The sequence below is a fragment of the Folsomia candida genome, unplaced genomic scaffold (genome assembly GCF_002217175.1).
Source record: "Folsomia candida strain VU population unplaced genomic scaffold, ASM221717v1 Fcan01_Sc001, whole genome shotgun sequence".
Taxonomy (NCBI): Eukaryota; Metazoa; Arthropoda; class Collembola; order Entomobryomorpha; family Isotomidae; genus Folsomia; species Folsomia candida.
Window position 1 is genome coordinate 28,370,154 of NW_019091193.1, and position 21,173 is coordinate 28,391,326.

General features: G+C 40.9%; 4 protein-coding genes and 1 long non-coding RNA gene across 8 annotated transcripts; 3 read left to right on the forward strand and 2 right to left on the reverse strand.

Annotated features, from left to right (window-relative positions):
- The first annotated feature begins 1,557 nt into the window (after positions 1–1,557).
- Positions 1,558–7,277, forward strand: LOC110862243 (organic cation transporter protein). Of its 2 annotated transcripts, XM_035846063.1 has the most exons (10): positions 1,558–1,699; positions 4,257–4,533; positions 4,916–5,165; positions 5,226–5,484; positions 5,552–5,720; positions 5,794–6,077; positions 6,145–6,303; positions 6,476–6,657; positions 6,726–6,862; positions 7,043–7,277. In XM_035846063.1, exons 2-10 carry the CDS (start codon positions 4,391–4,393, stop codon positions 7,128–7,130), a joined length of 1,671 nt encoding a protein of 556 aa, XP_035701956.1. In that variant the 5' UTR covers positions 1,558–1,699; positions 4,257–4,390; the 3' UTR covers positions 7,131–7,277. The 2 variants fall into 2 exon arrangements, with proteins under 2 accessions (XP_035701956.1, XP_021967118.1); XM_022111426.2 differs by lacking the exon at positions 1,558–1,699 and having other exon boundaries at positions 3,511–4,533.
- On the reverse strand, positions 7,272–7,791 carry LOC118433805. The gene is made up of 2 exons (XR_004833585.1): positions 7,653–7,791; positions 7,272–7,581 (listed from the first exon to the last, which is right to left on the reverse strand). It is a non-coding gene; the product is annotated as an uncharacterized LOC118433805 (long non-coding RNA).
- LOC110841706 (phosphatidylserine decarboxylase proenzyme, mitochondrial) lies at positions 7,679–10,344 on the forward strand. Its single transcript, XM_022087399.2, has 4 exons — positions 7,679–7,919; positions 8,002–8,048; positions 8,761–9,026; positions 9,105–10,344. Exons 1-4 carry the CDS (start codon positions 7,831–7,833, stop codon positions 10,041–10,043), a joined length of 1,341 nt encoding a protein of 446 aa, XP_021943091.1. The 5' UTR covers positions 7,679–7,830; the 3' UTR covers positions 10,044–10,344.
- LOC110841708 (uncharacterized protein C119.18) lies at positions 10,129–11,128 on the reverse strand. Its single transcript, XM_022087400.2, has 3 exons — positions 10,993–11,128; positions 10,759–10,917; positions 10,129–10,627 (listed from the first exon to the last, which is right to left on the reverse strand). Exons 1-3 carry the CDS (start codon positions 11,032–11,034, stop codon positions 10,538–10,540), a joined length of 291 nt encoding a protein of 96 aa, XP_021943092.1. The 5' UTR covers positions 11,035–11,128; the 3' UTR covers positions 10,129–10,537.
- LOC110861016 (DENN domain-containing protein 5B) lies at positions 11,113–21,059 on the forward strand. 3 transcript variants are annotated; one of them, XM_022110132.2, is made up of 22 exons: positions 11,113–11,564; positions 11,781–11,870; positions 11,960–12,150; positions 12,222–12,843; positions 12,947–13,011; positions 13,457–13,719; positions 14,545–14,995; positions 15,061–15,263; positions 15,336–15,548; positions 16,003–16,189; positions 16,361–16,417; positions 17,217–17,387; positions 17,714–17,810; positions 17,916–17,951; positions 18,145–18,334; positions 18,838–19,088; positions 19,172–19,317; positions 19,388–19,506; positions 19,579–19,805; positions 19,919–20,098; positions 20,236–20,404; positions 20,484–21,059. In XM_022110132.2, the coding sequence occupies exons 1-22, from the start codon at positions 11,450–11,452 to the stop codon at positions 20,662–20,664; spliced, it is 4,224 nt and encodes a 1,407-aa protein (XP_021965824.1). In that variant the 5' UTR covers positions 11,113–11,449; the 3' UTR covers positions 20,665–21,059. The 3 variants fall into 3 exon arrangements, with proteins under 3 accessions (XP_021965824.1, XP_021965831.1, XP_021965837.1); XM_022110139.2 differs by lacking the exon at positions 17,916–17,951; XM_022110145.2 differs by lacking the exon at positions 16,361–16,417.
- Positions 21,060–21,173: the final 114 nt, after the last annotated feature.

Sequence of the window (21,173 nt, forward strand, 5' to 3'; positions counted from 1 at the left end):
TTATGATTGAGTTTTTGGCAATGCAATGCAATCAAATCCTGTCGGGGTCGGTCGTCCGCCTTTTGTTATTGAAAAAGGTGACCATAGTCAGTTAGCGACTGACTACCTTATCTTATGACGTGGACGTGACATGGCCGCAATAAATCATGCACTGGTTGCATCATTTGCATTTTGTACAAAACACACGTTTTGTATCGCTTTCTTAAATAATTGCGGACTGAGTGTGCATTTGGAATGGTGAGCTGAAAGTTTAATAACCATTTAATTTTAATTGGAGATGAACAGGTGGCTTTTTGATTGATTGACGTTTATGGGACTCCTCCTCTTTATAACTGCAAATAAGCTATTGTTTCAGGTCAGGTACGTAGAATTGGACGTGAGTTAAATATCAGCACTCTGGGACTAAAGGATTTTGTTGGATTAAGCCTTATCATCAGTTTCGTACCAAGTGATCCACAAACTTGGTGTATTTAAATGTATGCGTAATTTAAGTTAGTAGGTACACATAGTATTATTGTGAGAGAAAATGGTATGCATTAAGTGACGAGATCACCGTTTATGAAAAAAATGTTGACCAAATAATTTGCATGATCGAGTTCAGTTTCTAATTGACAAAAATATAGCAAATTATTAAAAATATGTTTCGCGAGTGGAAGTCTCATTCTGCCTCCTTTTCCATGTGTATGTGGCAGTGTTTCGTTTTGGGTGTCCTGGATTGGACACCGTCCAACATTGGAAAATGAGACAAACTGTTACAAGTTCTTTTTCTGACGATTTTCCTTCCTAATCTAAATATGCCCACATATGTAATCTCCCATTAACTTTGAGCATTTTAGTGCGTAATACTATGAAATTTGGAAAAACTGTTTTTTAACATGAGTTCTTATGAGAAATTCAAAAATTTCTAAACCATGTCGTACTACACAACATTTTCTATTTTGGACACTTTTGGACATTTTAGACGTCCAAACTTAGGTGCCCAAAACCCGTTTTAGACGGGTGTTTTGGACAGTGGTTAAAACCACAACAAAACCCTGGTATATGTGTACATGAAAAGTTACGACTTCATTTATATTCTCCTTTACATACATTAAGCACCTACATATCTCTAAGTGAATGTAACAAGAAATCAATAAAATTGTGTGAATAACGAGCATAACAACGAGTCACTGTTTTCCACCGGGTGTGTATTTAAGTATTCATCCAAATTTGTATGTATTTCTCCATCCATCCATTTGGTCACTTCATACATTCATTGATTTACTTACTCATGCAATCTTTATCATGAGGTGCGTGAGGGCTTTTTAGCAAAGCGGTCGATCCCATCCGGGTCTTTTTTTATACATATACTACCCGGCTATACGCTACCCGGATCGGTGAAATCACACTTTTCCTCACCGCATGTTCTCCTTAGAGTTAGAATATTTTATACAATTCCGCCTCAATATATTTATAACTTTAAACCTAAAATTTTACACACAATTCACAAAATTTCCTGCAATTTTATACCAATTTGTTATACATATTAATAAATACATTAATTAAAAAGTATTTATTAGCTTGAAAGCTAAATATTTACTTATCATAATTTTACTCGATTATCAATACCACATTTACAGTGCATCCAACAAATTGTAAAAAAATTCTGTGCCTATTTTATTTACCCATCAAACTGAGAACTGACACTGAATAATATTTGGTAAGTGATTGATTTGATTCATGTTTTACTTGCAAAATATGTAAATAAACTGTTTATTTATAATTGAAAATTGAATGGCGATGCATAATGGATGTTTATGATGGAAAATTGTCAAAAAAAAATTCCAATAACAAGACTCGTGTAATGACATCACCTTTTTGCAAAAATATCTCCCAGCCCAGACAGAAATCAGTTCTCTTGGATAGAAGCGAGTGCATGCATGCATATACACGTGCACAAATACTTAATTTATAATTACATAGATGAAAAAAGCATTAATCTCATGCAAGAGACGACACTCTGTCTGTCCGGGTCTAGGGTAGCTCGTCGAAAACATGGTCGTCGAAAGAGTCACTCGTCGAGGACGAGTCGTCTGAAGGGTAACTCGTCCATTGGACAAGTGGTTGAAAATAATACTTGTCGAGAGTATTTTTTTCAATAAAATAAAATTCTAAATATAAATTATAATTTTATAAAATAACATTTACATGAGAACTCTCAGCAAGAATGCCAAACCGCCTGTTCCAGGTCTCCACTGCATTATCGGTTGTGGAAATTTTATCTAATACACGTTGGTGCACATTCCAGAAGAGTATTGAAACATTGGTGGATCGTACACTGTACTGATGTAGGTTTTTTGAACATGACTAAAAAATCATCCAGTACGAGTTTAGTTTGACCCTTAAAATTGAACGATACTTTCAATTCTCGGAATGCCACTCTTAAATCATCGGGCTGAACAAATGAGACACCGAATATTTTTTTATTAATAATGCCATTGTAACGTCTTGGTCGTACTGGTTCTTTAAATTGTGTGTCAAATGTCTACACAACGCTTGAGTATAGTGAAAATGACACCCTTGAAGTACGGCGTCTGGAAACGTGTCGTGTACATCTTTTATCTCAGCTTGTTCAAAATCCATCAGAACAGCTTATCTTTAAATTTAAGTTTCTCTTTGCTGCGTTACATTAGTTCGTCACAGTAATTTGACATTTTTAATGTAAAATGTAAGGGTGAGAAGAACAAAACAATCCTCCCAATTACTGCTGTATAGTGTTTTAAGTATTTTGGAATGTTCGCAGCGTATATCCGTCCCACGATGCACATGTGCTGTGCATACTTGTGAACTCATTATATATTGGTAGGTAAAATCAGTAAAAATCTTACATGAAACGCGACGAGTTTCATGCCACCTAAATTCGACGACTTGCTTTTCGACGACATAGGATTCGACAAGTAACCCGTATCCCGTCTGTCCGTCCGTCCGTGACTTGCCCTGCTTTTCGAGACTTATGCATCTTTACATTAAATTGTATGTACATAAATGTACGGGTATTAAGTTTTACTTTGCATGTCAAGAAAGTGGTAGGCACGCATTCTCAGCTCATTTTTAATGCAATGACTTAAAGTAATTTGATGTCATGTCGGGACAGGAAGGAAATCATTCAAAGTGTCGATTTCATTTTCTTCTTCTTCTCAAGTCCAATGTTCACGTATGTAGTTCATGCAATGCATGAGGGCAGTCAGATAAATGTAATTGTTCCCCATGTCACGGTATTGATTGATTCCGTTTAGTATGGAATATGCTGGAATTGATTCAAATAATAATAATAATCGACTTGGAATTTGACATGGCCATCCAATCTATTTGGAACACTGATACATACATTTATCGTGCATAGTGTCATTATGTAACCGGAATAAATAATGCGTTTTATTTAATTCCTGTTCACGTACATATATTGTTAAACAGTCGTCGTACATATTTATTGTCATAATGTATTTATTGTTTTGTCTCCTCGATGTGACATGGCATCTACATATGCAGAATTTATTGCATATTTATTAACCTAACCTAAACAGGCAATGTCAGTCTTCAAAGGTCTGCACTTAAGTTGAGACTGGTCAAATTACTTTCACAGTCATGGTCTCCTTGTTAGAGTGTCAAGTTTTTCATGACATTCTCGACACGAATTAAAGCAGGACAAAATCATATTTTGTTCATAATCAGCAATACGTGTTTTTAGCTATTCAGCTACATACATAGTAATTCTATCAAGTTTATTTTGTGGGCATATGCCAAGAGTGAACTGGACTGGACATGGGTGCCGAATTTGTTTATATATTTGACAGGATCCCCTATTCAATCCTACTCTCAGGATTAGAGTCGTAAAATCGTTGTTTTACATACTGAAATATTTTATGGCTTAAGACAAGAGGGTGCTACAACTAATCATCAGAGTTTAGCAAGGACTGGGCAAGTTATTAGTTAGTTTAGTAGAGTTAAATGATGGAGGGGTGTGAGTTACTTTATTAGTCAAGAACTCCGTCCCATGCTGGATGGATGGAGTGCAATAAGAGAAGAAGAAGAATTAAAAAATGACGGGCATATTGTGGATAAGACTGTAAAAATGCATGAGGCTGATGATACGAAGATTGTGCCGTCTCCGGCTGCTGCTAATAGTAGATCCAGCAGCAGGCGTAAAACGGCTGAGGAGATGAAGAAAGAGTCCCTTGTCCGAGACCTGAATCCCATTCAGAATATTATTTGCCTAGATTCGGAAGAATCAGAGAATCCGGACGGTGAGGAAGTCGTTGAGTCGTCGAAATCGCAAGGAAACAAGAGACGGAAACACAAGGAGAAGAAGAAGGATAAGTTGACGCCGACTTATCCAACACCCGGTAACGAAATGAAGTTCGACGCCTTGTTCCCCATCATTGGAGACTTTGGTCCGTACCAGAAACGTGTCTACCTCCTCCTCTGTCTGCCAGCGATATGTTGTGCGATGCACAAATTGGCGTGGGTATTTCTGGGGGCAAAGATAGATCACAGGTAGATAATCATACTAACAATGACCATACGTCTCCCAACGGGTGTGCTCTTATTTTGAGCAAATTAGTGTTAATCGATCACAAATTCTGTTGACATGAAATTTGCGCACGTTTGGCAGAGATATTTGCATCCAAAGAGGAGAAATTGCGCCTTAAAGTTGACAAATTTTACATTTTCCAAATATGCTGCGTGTTTTCTCTTCTTTGGATGCAAATGCATCTGCCAAACCAGAGTATTAGGAGACTGTCTTTTGCACATTTCATACTAATTAAATCTGTAATCGATTGACCCTAATTTCGTAAAAATCGGAAAGCATACGCTGGGAGACCTACATTGTAAGACTTGGTACAAATTCGTGCAAATGAGTTGTTATCACGATCAGGTGCCTATTGCCTGTGGAGTTCGAGAATAATGCGACCTATGACCACCTCCCACTCGGGATTTGGCCCAACATGACTTTTCCACCGGATCCGAAAAATTCCAAGGTTCCCTGGGATTCATGCTCTCGACTGGAAGTCAATTTTTCAGACCCGTCCTACTTCCAGGAAGGCATTCCGTCAAATAAAGCCATCTCGTGTGACGGGAAATTCGTATACGATTTTTCAAAGTACCAATCCAGTGCGAGGTTAGATGTAAGTTGAAGCTTATAAAAATATTTTCGCAAAACTGTAAATGTTTCTGAAAATATTTAGTACGACCTAAAATGCAAGCGAACCTTTCTCTACACAAATGCTCAAAACTTATTCATGGTGGGAATTATGTTGGGCTCCATCGTCTTTGGCGACCTGTCCGACCGATTTGGTCGACGACCAGTTTTCTTCTTCTCGCTCGTTCTCCAAGTCGTTTTTGGCATTTTGGCCGGCCTCGCCCCAGAATATTGGACATTCGTCATTGCCAGGATGATTGTTGGGTCAAGTACGAGCGGCATCTTTTTGGTCGGATATGTCATCGGTAGGTAGACCATGGACAATTTTATAATTTCAAGCGTTTGCTAATTTTCTGCACACTTTTTTTGCAGCGATGGAAATGGTGGGTCCAAGTAGACGGACCTTTGTGGGGGTCGCGTGTCAACTCTTCTTCACAGCGGGATATATCGTCACGGCGCTATTCGCGTATTTTATACGAGACTGGAAAATTCTGCAGATTGCGTTATCTCTACCTGGACTCGTGTTCTTGTCGTATTATTGGTATTTAAACACAAGTTATTCAAATTTGAATCAATTAACAGCTAATTTTTACGTTTTTTTTAATTATTTCTAGGTTTTTACCGGAATCGGTCCGTTGGCTGCTGGCTCGTGGGAGACGCGACGAGGCGAAAGCCATCCTGAAAAATGTGGCCCTTGAGAACAAAGTGGTTCTGACTGAGGATGTGTACGAGAACTTGTCAGCGGAGGAGCCCAGTGAAAAAAAATCGACCTCAATCCTCGCAATTTTCCGCTACCGTCGCCTCGGACTGAGAGCGATCAACATATTTTTCAATTGGTTCGTTAACAGCGGAGTTTACTACGGATTGTCGTTGAACACGTCGAATCTGGGGGGAAACGGTGCGTTGTAGTTCAATTACATTTTACACAAAATCTTAACACGATTTAGACAAGTCTTTTTATGCAGATTATCTCAATTTTACGATTGCTGGATTGGTGGAGGTTCCAGCCTATACGTTCTTGCTCATAAGTTTGCAACGTTTTGGGAGGAAGATTGTCCTCTGCGGGTGCATGTTGGCCGGTGGAGCGTTCATGATGGCGTGCGCCATAGTTCCAGACGAACCAGGTACTGAAAAATATAGCAGCGTTTCGGGTGTTATCACTCGCAAGAAATAACGGCAAGAAAGTGGATTCTTTCTTGCAGCTATTTTGACCTGCAAGAAATGCAATGCGCGAGAAACTATACCCTTTGCTATTAAAGTTTAATTAGTTATTAAAGGATTGCAATTTTTCTGCAGACTGGAACTGGGTAGTCATAACGTTCGCCATGATTGGAAAAATGTGCATCACGGCATCCTACGGGGTCATTTATATCTTCACAGCGGAAAGTTTTCCCACCGTGGTGAGAAACGGGGGCGTCGGGGCGAGCTCGATGTTCGCCAGGGTTGGTGGCATTGTGGCGAATAGTTTGCTCATTCTGGTAAGAAATATATGCAAATGTAATCGAGTACGGACAGAAAAAATGCATATTTTTATTTTGCTACCCAGGGCGAAATTTGGAAACCACTGCCACTACTTATATTTGGGTCAGCGTCCCTGCTCGCGGGTCTGTTGGCTCTCTGTATTCCGGAAACATTTGGCAAACAGCTCCCTGAAACGTTGGAGGATGGAGAGAATTTTGGCTTGTAAGTAAATATGTATATTGTTAAAATTTTCAATTTTCCGTTTATTTCGGGTTTGCTAAATTTCTTGCACTGAAATATGCGCCATGCAGCCATTATTTCTTATTTACACTCGAAACACTGAAAATTGGTCCAGTGACAGTGATGACTTTTAATAAACGAGTGGTTTTTTCCTCCAATTAGGAGAGACGCTAAGGATGCCGACCTTGACGACTTGACTGGAGGGCGAGAGGAACATAATAAAGATGATAAAGTTCCGTCAACGTCATAATAATAATAAATTTTGTCCTTGTATTTATTTCCTGTTAATGAGTGCAAGCATTTTATAACTTTTACTGTTTTCTACCCATGGGGAATGACAAATATGTATCCCGATGAATTAGCGTTAGAGTGAAATAAAGTTATCAAGTTATTTAAAGATGCTAAACTGATTTATTGATTAAGAACCGGAAGTTGAAAGCACAAACTTTAAGACTGTCTCAACCTGCCTCTATCAAATTGGAAGTTTGAGACGCAGCGTTAACTCTTATTTATGCATACCTCTGGGAACGTTCATAAAATACATAAAATAAAATTGGCGAGTTTTTACCCCTCCTTTCCCCTTGGTTACACCCCCTTTGTAACATGTGGCACAAATTGACCTGTAACAGAACAGCCCGATTCCTCCCTCCCCATCCACTGCGTTAGTTCACTCACAGTTTGACCCCAACAATCCAACTAGTCTAAAAATCCAAATTATACGTACATTGATTTCCCGATTTTAATTCTCAATTTTCAAAAATTTCTTATTTACACACAAAATTTGTCCCATTTCCCCGCAAGCCGGGTCGAAAAAAATGGGGATTGCGAATTTCTGCATGTGAGTGCTGATCCTTTATGTTAGTGGATGGTTGCAGCTGCTTGTGAGAGCACATGTTTACAACGACATCGGAACAAGATTGACCATTTTTCTATATTTTCCTGTGACCACGATGAGGATGTTGCTATTACGGAAAGGAATTTGGGAGCTTATCATCTCCCCTCCAAATAAACCACGACCCATCAGCATCGAGAGGTGGAGGTAGGTCGAAATCCGCAATTTTTACATTTATTTATAATTTACAAATTTACGACTCAGCTCTTCTGATTTCTTCCTCCCCCAGACAATATTCCGCTGCACCAGCGACACGAGCAAGGCAGAAGGAACGATGTGAGTACCAAGTCTTTAAATTGTTTACTTACTTACCGTTAATGTGTACAAAGTACAAACAGCTGGCGATAAAAGGATGAGGTGAGGCGAATAAGGTGATATCGAGAGGAGAGGGGAAGGATTGAGATGACGGGTTGGTTAGTTAGTTGGTAAACTTGGACAGATAACAACACATGTATAATGGGTTGGATGAGATGCATCCATCAATGAGCGAGATCATCCGGGATCCTGACCTGGCGACCTCTGCGTGTTGGTGGTGGTCTGTTAGTTGATAAGACACGGAGAATAAAAGAAGAAGACGAAGCCGTCGTCCAATTCTCTTACTTCTTACTCTCACTTCTTGACGGAATTGACACTGCCTGCATTGGGTGGATGATGAGTCAATAAGAAATAATGAATTGAGAATCATTCTCTTGTTGTGGACACACGTTTAGTCTACGTCAATAAGACAACAACGCAAGTCATTTCATTCAGCAGACAGAGAAGAAATTTGTTATAAAGGAGGACAAGGGCAGGGTCCAAGTATATATTTTTCTGCGTCGTTTAAACCACACCCAACCTAAAATAATAATGTGGGGCCTAATTCGTGCCATCCTTCTCCATTTCTTGCTCGCTTTTACCTCCATATTCATCCGGGAGGGGAAGCAAGTTCATGCTCCGGGATGGGAATGGCTGAGTAGATCGTCAAAGTCTGTTTTTTGGTCGTCTCCAGGTCAGGACTGGGTGGAGGAGGAGGTCGTGGAAGAGGTGGTCGAACAGCAGCCGAAATCTTACCCGGAACCAAAGTCATACCCGAGCCGGCGACGACGGACAGAAGATGAAGAACGGGATGACGAGGAGAGGGCGAAAGGGAAGAAGAAGAGGAGACCCTGGCCGATGACGGCGCTTTTGTGGAGCCCACTCCCACTCGCGGCCATCTACACGACGACAAAGTTGAGAAAATTGAGAGACCCCGAATATCCGCTGCGTCACTGGGAGGTAGATCATCGATATAAATAATCTATGTATTGATTCATGCATGTATTACCATAAATTATATTCATATGCATTTTTCAGATACGGGCTTATCGTCTCTTCCCCTGGCGTACCTTATCAAGAACATGGGGTTTCGTAAACTCCATACCCCTTCCTACCTGGGCCCGCACTCCAGTCCTCACCTGGTACTCCTCGACCTTTGGGTGCGAACTGTCCGAAGCGGAAGTCCAAGACCTGACCGCGTACTCAAATCTGGGTGAATTTTTCCGTCGCGGCCTCAAACCCGGGTCACGCCCTATTTGTCCCACGGCCTCCCTTGTCTCACCCGCGGACGGCACGGTGCTCCACTCCGGCCCACTTTCCTCTTCTTCCGGCATGGTGGAACAGGTCAAAGGTGTCGCCTACTCGCTGCTAGCCTTCCTTGGCCCCAACACATTCACGCTTGGCCCCCCATCAACCTGGCTCGGCCCACCGACGGATGACCCAACCGAATATGTCACATCCCTGCTCAAAAATCCTGAAGCCAATTGCCTCTACACGATCGTCATCTACCTCGCGCCTGGAGACTATCATCGCTTCCACTCCCCAGTCGAGTGGGTTGTGACGGCAAGAAGGCATTTTTCCGGCGAACTGCTCAGTGTTAATCCTCGCATGGCGAAGCGCATCTCTGGCTTATTTGCGCTGAATGAGAGGGCCGTCTACGTGGGGGAGTGGGAACATGGCTTCTTCTCCATGACGGCGGTGGGTGCAACGAATGTGGGCTCAATTCGTGTGTATGATGACCCCAAGTTGAGTACAAACAGTTGGTTGAGGAGTGGCCGGCCGGGAACGGCGTGGGAGGATCAAAATCTGCGTTTAAGGATGGAGAAGGGACAGCCCTTTGGGGAATTCAATCTGGGTTCCACAATCGTCCTGTTGTTTGAGGCGCCAAAGAATTTAGAAGCATTGGGAGACAGTAATAAGGTTCGAGTGGGGAGATCGCTTCTACCTTCGTCGCAGAAAAAATTAAGTCAATCATAAATATCTACCCCACCAGGAGAGGAAAAGACTGTACTTTTACCCTTCCCAGCTAACATTAAGTGAATGAATAATCCAATCCGCTGTGTTATACGAGATGAATGTAATCTATTTATTCTTCTTATATCAGTGTCGTAGTAGAAACTTATTGACAAGATTTAAGCTGAACGGCCTCTATTTTATAAAAGAAATATAAACAAATTACAGTGATAATCTATTATATCTAAAGTATAATGAAAGAACAATAATGTTGATAGTGATGATAATAATGAAATAAAAATAGTTCTACTAAAAATCCTGATAATTTCATATTGTTATTATTATTACATTCTTATTATTGAAGGTATTCATTCTGAGTTTGCATCGTAATTTACTTTTGCGAACTTGCGTATCTCCAAGCCTAGTATTTAATTCACATTTTTTAAAACTTATGTTACGATCCAAACTCGTAATGAGTACCTTCATTAAATTCACTATTTATTAGTTAATACGAATGACTATGTGGTTGGTTTCTTGCGCTCCTTATCAGTTCCTAGATGACTTTGGGCAATCTCTTCCAAGTCGACGTGCCGCGTTTTAAGGGCTTTCTATACAAACAAAACAAGTCATAAATATTTACTGACACGAATACATCGTATATTTGAACACTATCGATACAATTCTAATATTCTAATTATGCAATTCTGAATCGAAATTGCGTAAGTTTTTTATTACTAACCTTTACACAGGAAGTGTACGCAGCTAACAGGGCGTCACACGAATCCAGACCAGGTTTACTTTGACCTTTGAGGAATTTATCAGCAAACCAGGCGTTAAAACATGTGTCATAGGCGACCTTTAATTCTGTACATTCCGGTCCTATGCTCCCCATTGGCTCCTGTTGTAAATAAGGGTTCGTTGTTAACTAATTAATTAATTAACCAGTCTTATCTTTGTGTACTTATTCTACCACCTGCGATGTGGAGCCTACAGCGTCCTTGTCGCCTTCCTCCATCGTCGTCGTCGTCGTCCGTGTCGTTGTCGCGGACGGATCAATAGCAAGCGGTGTGTACGATGTGCAGTAAAAATGTGTGTGGCCAAGGTAGAGGGTTTCTTTCGCGGGGCAAAATTTGGGGAAGGATGCGACTCCAAGTGCGCAGAACCAAAGGAACCACCACCGTCAAATTCTTACACAATAAAATCCAAGAAACAAGTAGCACCACCACCAAAGATAATGGATGAATAGATCATTTCATTATCTTTATTTGCATAATGCAGACTATTGCATTCCGTGGTCACATTTCTCAGCGAATCTCGTCACGTCCTCGGGGGTAGAAGAAGGAAGGACGGAAGGAGGAGGAGGAGGAACGCGGCGCTGGTGGTTTGGTTTTGGTTTTGGTCGTAGGAACAAGTAGGACAGACGACAAATCATGTCGTCTACATCGAGTCAGGTTATGTCCAGATTCTGCGACTATTTTGTAGTCTGTGGGCTGGACGATGGAGCTGGACTGGAGGTTCAAGCAACGGTCGATGTCGACGGGACACGTAAGAATACACAATTTATTAAGTATTGTAAATTACAATTTGTAATTGGGAACTTTTGTTTTACTGTTTTGAATTTGGTGTAGGGTGTAGAATTTAGTAAATGGTTATAGTGTTGCTTAATTAAGGACAATGCCAAAGGCATCTAAATAGTTATTCGATATTTTCATCTATACCTAAATCTCTGTTAATTTTTGCGTTCTTTTCTATTTACAATAGGAGAATTACCCACCTGTGCTCCACTGGAACGGTCGTACAAACCTAAAATACTGGCACATTACCCGGAATCTGTCCCGTGGAATCCATTTGGTACATGACAAAATTTTTTTACATTGATTTTACAAAAATGAAAGAAATGCAAAGATTATTTTGTGAAACAAACAATTTTACTGTATTAGATCCCGACGCTGTACGGAACCTCTGCCTCCCAGACGGTCTCCTCTTTCGAACACAGAAGCAAAACTTGACCACGGCCTTTCATCCTTTCGTCATCACGAAAGAAGACGGGTCACGGACACACGGGTTTTCTCTCGTCTTCTTTGAACCACTCCGATCGAGCCATGTCACACAAGCAATACTCACACTGCAGGTCAGTCCTCCTCACCCAGTACGATCTGTTAGTATGGCCATTACTATTAATGTACTTTACTTGATTTGTAGGCCATGCATCTCACAGAATTATCCTCAGCCAAAAACTATCACCGCCAACGGTCCGCTCAAAGTCGCAAAATGCGATCTGCCAAAGGTCGCCTAGCCCCTCACCTCCTTCCCGACCATCAACGTGGAGGCGGAGCTGATACAGATCCTTCCTGCGACGAGCCAAATACTCGCTCCCTGCCACGCCACTTTAAACTCGCTGCTCATAAACAACCCGGATCACTCCTCTCCCAAAGTTTCTACGACGCCTCGAAAGATACGCTCTATGTCAGCAAGGCAATCGCCCTAATCTGTCCCCTTCCCTTCGTCCAAGCCCCACACACCTTCCTCCTCGCGCTCCATCGCCGTGCCATATTGTCCGCGACAAGTTCCGCGTCGGATCCTTCGTTGGAGGCGGCCATTTACCATTTTCTTTACCACGTCCCCCTGCCCCCACCGGGACGCTCGCTCCGTCTCGAAACTCTGTGGGGTGAGAGTTTGACCTGCCTCAACCCCAGCGCGGTTAACCGACTCCCCCTTTGTGACTATTTTATGGGTGATTTGTTCCGTCTCTTGGATTTGGACTCGTTCCTCCAACTTTTTACGTGTGTTCTCTTGGAAAATCAGGTGCTTCTTTATTCCAGAGGTGAGTTTGGTTATCCTCTTGTTTACTTATCCTTCCTCCTTAGCCCAATTGCTTATCATCCTACTTACTATTTACTTACTACCACTCCTTTCTCTACTCCCAGATCTATATCGCTTGATGTTGGTGGCGGAGACGGTGACGGCGCTGTTATTTCCATTCGCGTGGCAGGTTGGTTCTGAGGTTCTTTTCTCTTTGCTAATCAAGTTTAATTAACCAAAGTAGTTAAAAATGTACAAATGGTCTAGTTTTAAAAACATATTGAAAATTAAAATTAAATTGAAAGTAATTGCAGTATTTATAAAATTAAATGTGATTTGTGTGCCAACAATCTGCAAACATTAGAATACTTATTAATCGTGCAGTTGACAGTACAAATACATGAAGTCGTGAAAGCCATGTAATAATTATAAAGATTTTTGATTATGAAATTATAATCACTGTACAAATTTTATTGATTATTTAAATAATCTTTGTGGTAAAAACATGACAATTACTACGTAATTAGCGATAAAACGATTAATATTGCTTTTTATGTATATGTATCATTTTTGTGTTTGTGAAGTTACTCGGAACCTCGCATTATTACAAAATTATATTTTTTTCTAATTTTTAGCACGTCTATGTCCCCATCTTGCCCTCCACACTGCATCACTTTCTCGACGCTCCGGTCCCGTTCATCATGGGGCTTCATGCATCCGACTCCTCGACACCACAACAGCTTCCCTCTTGCGAGGCCAACCTTTGCTTCGTGGACATTGACCGGAACAAAGTGGGCGTACCGGAAGACCTCCCCGCTTTTCCGCACAGGCACGAGCTTGTCTTGGAGTTGGCACAAGTGTTGCGACAGCATGGCATCCCGTTGGGCAATTTAAACAAGTAAGAAGTAGGATATGCATTCATAAATTGTGTATTCTTGACTGTACATGTTATGGTTTCAACGAGGTGCTAAATACAGTATTTAGTGTTTTCGATGAGTCCCCAATGAGTTGAAGATGAGTTGGCCTTAAATGCCTATAACTAGTCACCAACTTGTGCAATATTGAAATTTTAAGCATTTTTGAACTCCCAGATAAATTTAGGATGCAATGGTATAAATTCTAACGAAATAACAAAAATTGCGAATTGACATTTTTTGGGCCAGCTTGTCTACGACTCATTTACGGCTCATTAATACTTTGATTTCAAAATTAAAATCTTAAAATTTGAAGATTTTCTTTGAAATGTGTACCATTTCATCCGAAATTTGTACCATTTCATCCTAAATTTGTACCATTTCATCCTAAATTTGTACCATTTCATCCGAAATTTGTACCATTTCATCCGAAATTTGTACCATTTCATCCTAAATTTGTACCATTTCATCCGAAATTTGTACCATTTCATCCGAAATTTGTACCATTTCATCCGAAATTTGTACCATTTCATCCGAAATTTGTACCATTTCATCCGAAATTTGTACCATTTCATCCGAAATTTATCTGGGAGTCCAAAAATGCTTAAAAATATTCAATATTGTACTAGTTAGTGACTAGGTATAGCACATCTAAGGCCAACTCACCTACAGCTCATTTAGAACTCATGGCATTATCTACAAATACGAAGTATACAAAGATTTACGCGAATTTTCGTACTACATAACTCTATGCATACATACAAATGGATAATTTTGACTAATTTGTCTATTTTGATATATTTCCCTAGATCCAACTCTGTCTCTAACATGCCCACCCCAACAGCAGCAGCAGGATCACCATTCCACACAAGGAGGGCTAGACCAAGGAAAAACTCCTGGTCTCATGACTCTGATTCAGGGATGTCGTCCAATGAAGAGTCTTGCATCAGCGGGGGCTCTACACTCAATCTGTCGATGAGTGCCTCGTACCACCCCGCATACACCTTGAGACCACCGAAATACCCGAATAGAAGAGAGTCTCCTTCTCAGATAGAAATTGTGACTCCTTCTCCACTTTTGCCGGTGGGAGGAGGGACGCCTTGGGTTGGTGGGGTTGTCGGCGGGGCAGGAGAAGAGGGCGGATTAGATGCAGTTTACCTCAAGAATCTCAAAATTAATTCGGCCATACGGGAAATATTTGCCAATCGTTTCGTTCACATGTTTGCCTCTTATGATCACTTTCTCAGTCAACCTAATGAGGTAGGTTTGCCATTAAACTACGTTGTTTCTATTATACAAATAGCTAAATCATTACATTCTTGCAGGACTCTGGTCGTCATTTTGTCCACAATTTCGACAAGGCTACCTTCCTTTCCGACCAACCCGACCAAAACCTTCCCTTTCTCTCTAGTTTCATCGAGACACAAATGTTTGCATCGCTCATTGACAGGAAGATTGCTGCTCTGGGAGGTGATTCTGATCTAGAGGCAAACCTTGTCGTGTTTGAGGGGAGGATTAAAGTGCTGAGGTGAATATTTGCAGTAATAATAAATTCCATTCCTCCTGTCGTGCATACCTAATTTCGAGTTATCCATTGCAGAGACCAATTTGGGGAGAGTTTGGTGCGAACCCCGTCTTACGAGCCATGTGTGTCTATCAAAGAGTCCGTGAAGGAGTTGGGGGTGCAATTTCAAAGGCCGGATTTTATTGCACCACCGATTCGGGAGATCTTACCGGATACGATGGCAGTTTATGGGGATTCATTTCCCGTGTTGAACGGACGCTATCTAAACTGTGGTCCGAAGGATACGAGGTAAGACATGGTATCGAATGTATGCATGTAGTGAAGCTATAGGAAGCAAGAGTGGCAGGCAGTGAGAGTCGGGTAGAGCTCCCAGAGCAGGAGCTGCTCTTAGCGCTGATGCTGCTGCTGCATACGAATTGCGAGTATTACATACGCGTCGTGTATCAGCATGTAAATATCTCTTGGGTCTATATTTTGAAAATCATGAATTTTTTCATGAATCGAATTCATAATTTGAAAAACTATTATTATGATTAGTATGAAATGAACGTAAAAAACAGTATATTTTATTATATCATGGCGATGCATATAAAAATTATGGAAAACTACTCACCCAAGCTTAATGGTTGTGAGCGGGGTAAAATTAATTGGAATTACATATGCAGAATTAAAATATGCCATAATTTTGACGTTATCCTAAACCTTATCAAATTTAACGATTTAATTTACTCTGGTCTTGTAGGAATCTGAAATTGCTCCGGCGAGAGATGAGCATCGCCACCAACACGACGAACAATGTTACCAGCACCGAAAGCGCTTCTGATCCTTCGAACCCCTCCCTCCGCAGCGTATTTCAACCGAAACAAAGCACCTCCAGCCCGTCTTCGGTGGCTCAAGCGAACTGGGAGTTTGTCAAGCAGTTGCTCCAGGTTAGTATTGATTTTGCATGGTGGTTTGGTTGTCGCACTTTTGTTACCTTTTTAATTTGCAGCAATATTTAAGTATTATTTATTAGTAAGAAACAACATGGCAGTGAATGGCTTGGAATGGCTTGATTTGATTAATACATATGGCTGCACTTGTACTACTTACCACAATAGACCCCGCATGTGATCTCGTCCAACTTCCACACCCGTCTGGGCCAGGAATTGCTCAAGGTGCATGACAATTCTAATGCATGACTAGTATTTATTTATTTGCCTGGTTTTGTAACAGTGGTGAAAATGGGTATGGATGGGTAAAATACTTCTCAAAATTCAGCATTTTGATCTCCGTTGTTCTCAGGGTTTGGATTTCCAGGGGTGCTACACCCACAAAAAGATGAAAATCTGCATGGAAAAGACAGTAGCCATACGAAAATACAGGTTTTGTGAAGAAATTTACTCTTTATCGCTGTCAAAATACATTGTTTTCACGATTGTTTAACAGTAAAGTGTTTTGACGGCAATATAATGTTAATTTCTTCACAAAACCTGCCATTTGGTATGGCTACTGTCTTTTCCATGCAGATTTTCGTCTTTTTACGGGTGCAACTGTCCTGGGAATCCATACCTTGGGAAGAACTAAACTCAAAGTACTGTATTTTCACAACGTATTTTACCCTTCCATGAAAATGGGGTTCGTAAAACACCGTATTCTTTAAAACTTGTAATTTTTGGGCGTCTTTGTTTGCTTCTTAATTGGTTTGATAACAGTATAAAAGTCGAGAAACATGGCTAAATTGTGACATTAATGAAGCCAGATTGATTATTTGACGCTTTATTACTCCCTTTCAAAATAATATTTTATTTGTAACTCGGCCATTTGTCGCAATCATTAAGGGAGAAGCAGTACCTGTTCAAGCAATCGTGCCAATAAAGAATACGGTGTTGTTAAATAGGAACCCTTAAAATTGGTTGGGTTGAGTGAGCGTGCACAGTAAATTTACTATTTTGTGCATTATTTGATCCTGTCCAGGAGTGTAAAACGAAGACGAAGCGGATGCTCGTGGAGAAGATGGGATCGGAGGCGGTGGCGCTGGGTCATGGCGAAGTGACGCTGCTGGGCGTAGAAGAGAATACCTTGGTCGCATCGTTGTGTGACCTACTCGAGAGAATGTGGGCTCACGGGTTGCACGTTAAGGGAAAGGTGAGAGTGATTGGTTTGGGAGGACACTGATGTTGCTATTTAACATAGGACTCATGGCCAAAATTGTCAAAATTGGCACGTGTTTAATCATTTCTCGTCTCTGGGAATTTATTTTAAAATTCTGGGCAACGGATTTGTAGAGCAAGTCGTTGCTAATTAAAAAAATATATATACTCCAGATTTTGATAGTTTTTGAAGAAGTGCTGATTTAGACAATTTTGGTGATGGTGATCATTGCGTCGAGAGGTTATAATTAATCTATCTGTAGTTAATCTGCGTTAACTATAATTAACCTAACTAAAGTTGTGTATTATTCAATAAAACAGGGCCGCTCACCGTTATGGAACTACCTCACCAATTTTCACGAGTCTGAAGCCTGCAAAGACTCTAGCAAGCCAATCGACCCGCAACTACTTACTCCAGGTTAGTCAATTTACCGTTAAGTTTGAATTTGATGAAGAAATGAAATGAAACTCTGTAGTACGGATGTATTCTCAAGAAAAAATGTATTTTAACCAAAATGTGCAGCTCTGGCGTGGTGTATACTACGGAAACGGCTGGACAGTAATGAAACGTCTTCTTTCTCCTGCATGACGTTGTTTTCGTTCGTTAATGTAGTGTGCCAATTAGTGTAGTTTGAACCTTTATTTTGTAAAGATTAGATAATAGTGAGTTATTTTGAGTATGTATGTAGTATGTTGTTTGCTGTTGCTGGTTTTTCGGGCATGAAACTCACCGCTGTCTGATTTTTGTCTAGACCTCTCTGCAATGGCGTCGGAACTGAACCTCAACGCGACGAGTACTCCAACTACACCGCCAGCGACTACTACGACTACGCCCACATCGCCACAGCGGAGGAGACCAATGGTGCGAGGAGGAGGTGGATCGACGGTAGGCCAGCTTCCTGTACTCCACCCACTACCTGTTTCCATTGCCTTTGACATGCAGTAAGTCCGTAATATGAATTTGTGTTGTATTACTATACGGGCATTTGAACTACATATCTATCCAACTATGATTCGGTTCTAAAATGCTGTAAACATCAAGTTTAGACCAATTTGAGCACAAAATTAAATGTATAGTGAACTTTGAATTTGATTTGATAAGAAATATCTGAGTTAGAAAGTGTTAACAATCAAGAAATGCTGTTCCATTTTGGGTTGTTGCAGTAAGAGGAGGAGAGTCGATACCAATTTTGCAAGTGGCAGTGGTTATATGATCTCTTTATTTGGTCCATTCTTATTCTTACAATATTAAATTAAGATACGCAGCGTATCATTCTAGGCCAGCATGTATATTATTGTGTGCGATATAGACCGTCACACATTGGTTTCGTCGTACTCCATAAAACGATGGTACATATCATTTTATGGATATAAACCGTCGAAATACTAAACCACATTTAATTATTTTTATGCTTATTGGAATTGAATCTTTGCTGCTCCACCAGGAATGTTCAGAGCATTTCGGAAATCAAGACGGAAATCGGGTACGCTAGAGCTTGGGTACGTCTATCATTGGAGAAGAAGGTACTGTCGAAGCATTTGCGGGGGTTGCTGGCGGACGATGAGCTCCTCCGTGGCTTTTACAAGAGGACGGCCTTTCTCCGCAGTGAGGATGAGAGGGAACAGTTCCTCTACCACCTCCTCACGCTGAATGCGGCTGATTACTATTGCTTTACAAATAGTTACCTCAACATTGGTGAGTATATATGGTTAGCATTGCATGACAACATTTGTGTCATTATTAGTGGAGGAGGTATGACATTGTTGACCTTCTCATAGTGCTGCCCTACCGTGTGCTCATCTTCCCCTTAAAACGATTCAACATCTCGTCCACCTCTGCCAACGTGTGGATCTCGGTGTCGGGCACATTGGGGGAAACGCCAAATCTACAACTACCCAAGAACAGCTTGGAGTTTGTGTTTCAGGTAGGCGTTGTACTAGGTTTTTCGGTGTTGAGTAGTAATGGAGTTTTAAATGCTACGTATTAATTTGCAGGCCAAAAACCTTGGGCTCTTGACTAACATGCATATCGGTCATGATAACAGCGGTGTCTCACCCAAGTGGTTAGTGGAGTATGTTCTAATCCGGAACGAGGTGACGGGCCATCTCGTCAAGTAAGTGGGAATTGATAAGCATTTGCTAATTATATTGGACAGTTATTTTATTTTATTGTCATCTTATCACAGATTTCCCTGTGGGCGCTGGTTAGGACGCGAGGTTGATGACGGATCCACAGAGCGGCTTTTAGTTGGGGAACAATTCTACGAAAGTGGTGGTGGCGGCGGTGGGGTTGGAGGAAGTGGAAATGGTGATGAACTTGTCGCACAAACCCCACCCCCGAGAGCGAGGAGCCCCAGTGTGCCCAGGAGGGATGACAATCTCAGAAATCCAGTCGAAATACAGGAGTGTTTAGGTTGGTGTATATATCTATGCATGCATTATTTGTATAATGGCAGTGTGAGATGTATGCATGGTGCTATAAGGCTACTCTAATTCAATAATATTTATTTGATTATTTATATGCAGGAAACGCGGTTAATTCCATTGTGAAATACTTTTTCAAAACGGATCGCGAACGTGGCCGTAACTTGACGGTGCTGCTGTGCGGGGAGGCAGGCTTGGTGGCAGCGCTGGAGCAAGTCTTCTCTTTCGGGTTCAAATCGAATCGCCTGTTTGGGCGGAATATACATTTGTGGGACTATTTTGGTGAGTGAACATCTACCACAATGATACATAGCATCAATCATGACCTATGACCTATCACTATATATATATATATAGTAACTTACAATATATGTATATTGTATATGTAACCTGTATTCATTGCATTATTATTTTTTCAGTCCAAGTTGGTGAAGTGTTTGCCGGTCGTCTCCAAGAAGAAGAGGACGAGGAGGACGACAACACGGCTGAAATGTCTTGTTACTGCACTCTCGTCAGGAAAATAAATGCTCACGCGAACACGCTCGGAAAACATGGGCGGTTCCAACTGCTCATTTGTCTATGTGCCAGGTGCTGACATACTGGATTGTAAATATTACTCTTTTTCACTTCATCTTCTCTTAATACCTCAAATATTATCTGATTACAGGGAACATCTCCTTCCCCGTCTCCCCCCACTCTTGTCTCGTCTCCAGATAACTCGCTCCATGTATGAGGACGTCTCCTTCCTCCGAGCACCAGAACTTTTGGGTGACTTAATTCAAGTCCTCCTCGCCCTTGACGACTATGACATCGTGTTGGAGCAGTCACTCTCAAAGGGGATCGAGTAACAAATAGTTAGAGTTTAATGCAAAATTTTAGAAGGTGACCATCATACATACAAAATCTGTGATATAGCGCAACTCTGCATGCCATACTATTGTTATATGCATACAAACATACCTGTAGTAAAGTATGTAGCATAATAGCCAACCAATAATCAAGTCTAAATACTTACACACATTACATGGTACTCCCAATACCACTTTAATACTATTGTGTACGTCTATTCAATCGGAAAAAAATATCGAGTCGAGTCAATAACAAGTCATAAATTATAGATATTATTAGTCTTAAAAAGTAGGACGTTCAGAAAATCAGAATCTAAAATAAGTTGAAAGAGGATACATTTGTCGAAACCTTACGTATTTATTGCATACGTGTATTAAAATTTGGACAGAAATGACTTATTTGTGCACAAATGGTTTTTTATTATTTTTATGCATTTGAATGCGTCACGTCGTCCATCGGATTAGCATAGGCAGGCGGAGAGAGAGAGAGAAGTGATAATGGAAGTGAA

What these genes read in the sequence shown, in the direction of transcription:
- LOC110862243 (XM_022111426.2), top strand. Translation starts at nt 4,034, where the DNA reads ATGCTGGATGGATGGAGTGCAATAAGAGAAGAAGAAGAATTAAAAAAT. An exon ending in GTGTTCTTGTCGTATTATTG is followed by an intron (nt 5,721 to 5,793) that starts GTATTTAAACAC and finishes AATTATTTCTAG; the next exon opens with GTTTTTACCGGAATCGGTCC. An exon ending in CATAGTTCCAGACGAACCAG is followed by an intron (nt 6,304 to 6,475) that starts GTACTGAAAAAT and finishes ATTTTTCTGCAG; the next exon opens with ACTGGAACTGGGTAGTCATA.
- LOC110841706 (XM_022087399.2), top strand. Translation starts at nt 7,831, where the DNA reads ATGAGGATGTTGCTATTACGGAAAGGAATTTGGGAGCTTATCATCTCC. An exon ending in ATCAGCATCGAGAGGTGGAG is followed by an intron (nt 7,920 to 8,001) that starts GTAGGTCGAAAT and finishes TTCCTCCCCCAG; the next exon opens with ACAATATTCCGCTGCACCAG. An exon ending in ATCCGCTGCGTCACTGGGAG is followed by an intron (nt 9,027 to 9,104) that starts GTAGATCATCGA and finishes TGCATTTTTCAG; the next exon opens with ATACGGGCTTATCGTCTCTT.
- LOC110841708 (XM_022087400.2), bottom strand. Translation starts at nt 11,034, where the DNA reads ATGGAGGAAGGCGACAAGGACGCTGTAGGCTCCACATCGCAG. An exon ending in CTGTAGGCTCCACATCGCAG is followed by an intron (nt 10,918 to 10,992) that starts GTGGTAGAATAA and finishes TATTTACAACAG; the next exon opens with GAGCCAATGGGGAGCATAGG. An exon ending in CGTACACTTCCTGTGTAAAG is followed by an intron (nt 10,628 to 10,758) that starts GTTAGTAATAAA and finishes TTGTTTGTATAG; the next exon opens with AAAGCCCTTAAAACGCGGCA.
- LOC110861016 (XM_022110132.2), top strand. Translation starts at nt 11,450, where the DNA reads ATGTCGTCTACATCGAGTCAGGTTATGTCCAGATTCTGCGACTATTTT. An exon ending in TATTTCCATTCGCGTGGCAG is followed by an intron (nt 13,012 to 13,456) that starts GTTGGTTCTGAG and finishes TCTAATTTTTAG; the next exon opens with CACGTCTATGTCCCCATCTT. An exon ending in GGGAGGATTAAAGTGCTGAG is followed by an intron (nt 15,264 to 15,335) that starts GTGAATATTTGC and finishes TATCCATTGCAG; the next exon opens with AGACCAATTTGGGGAGAGTT.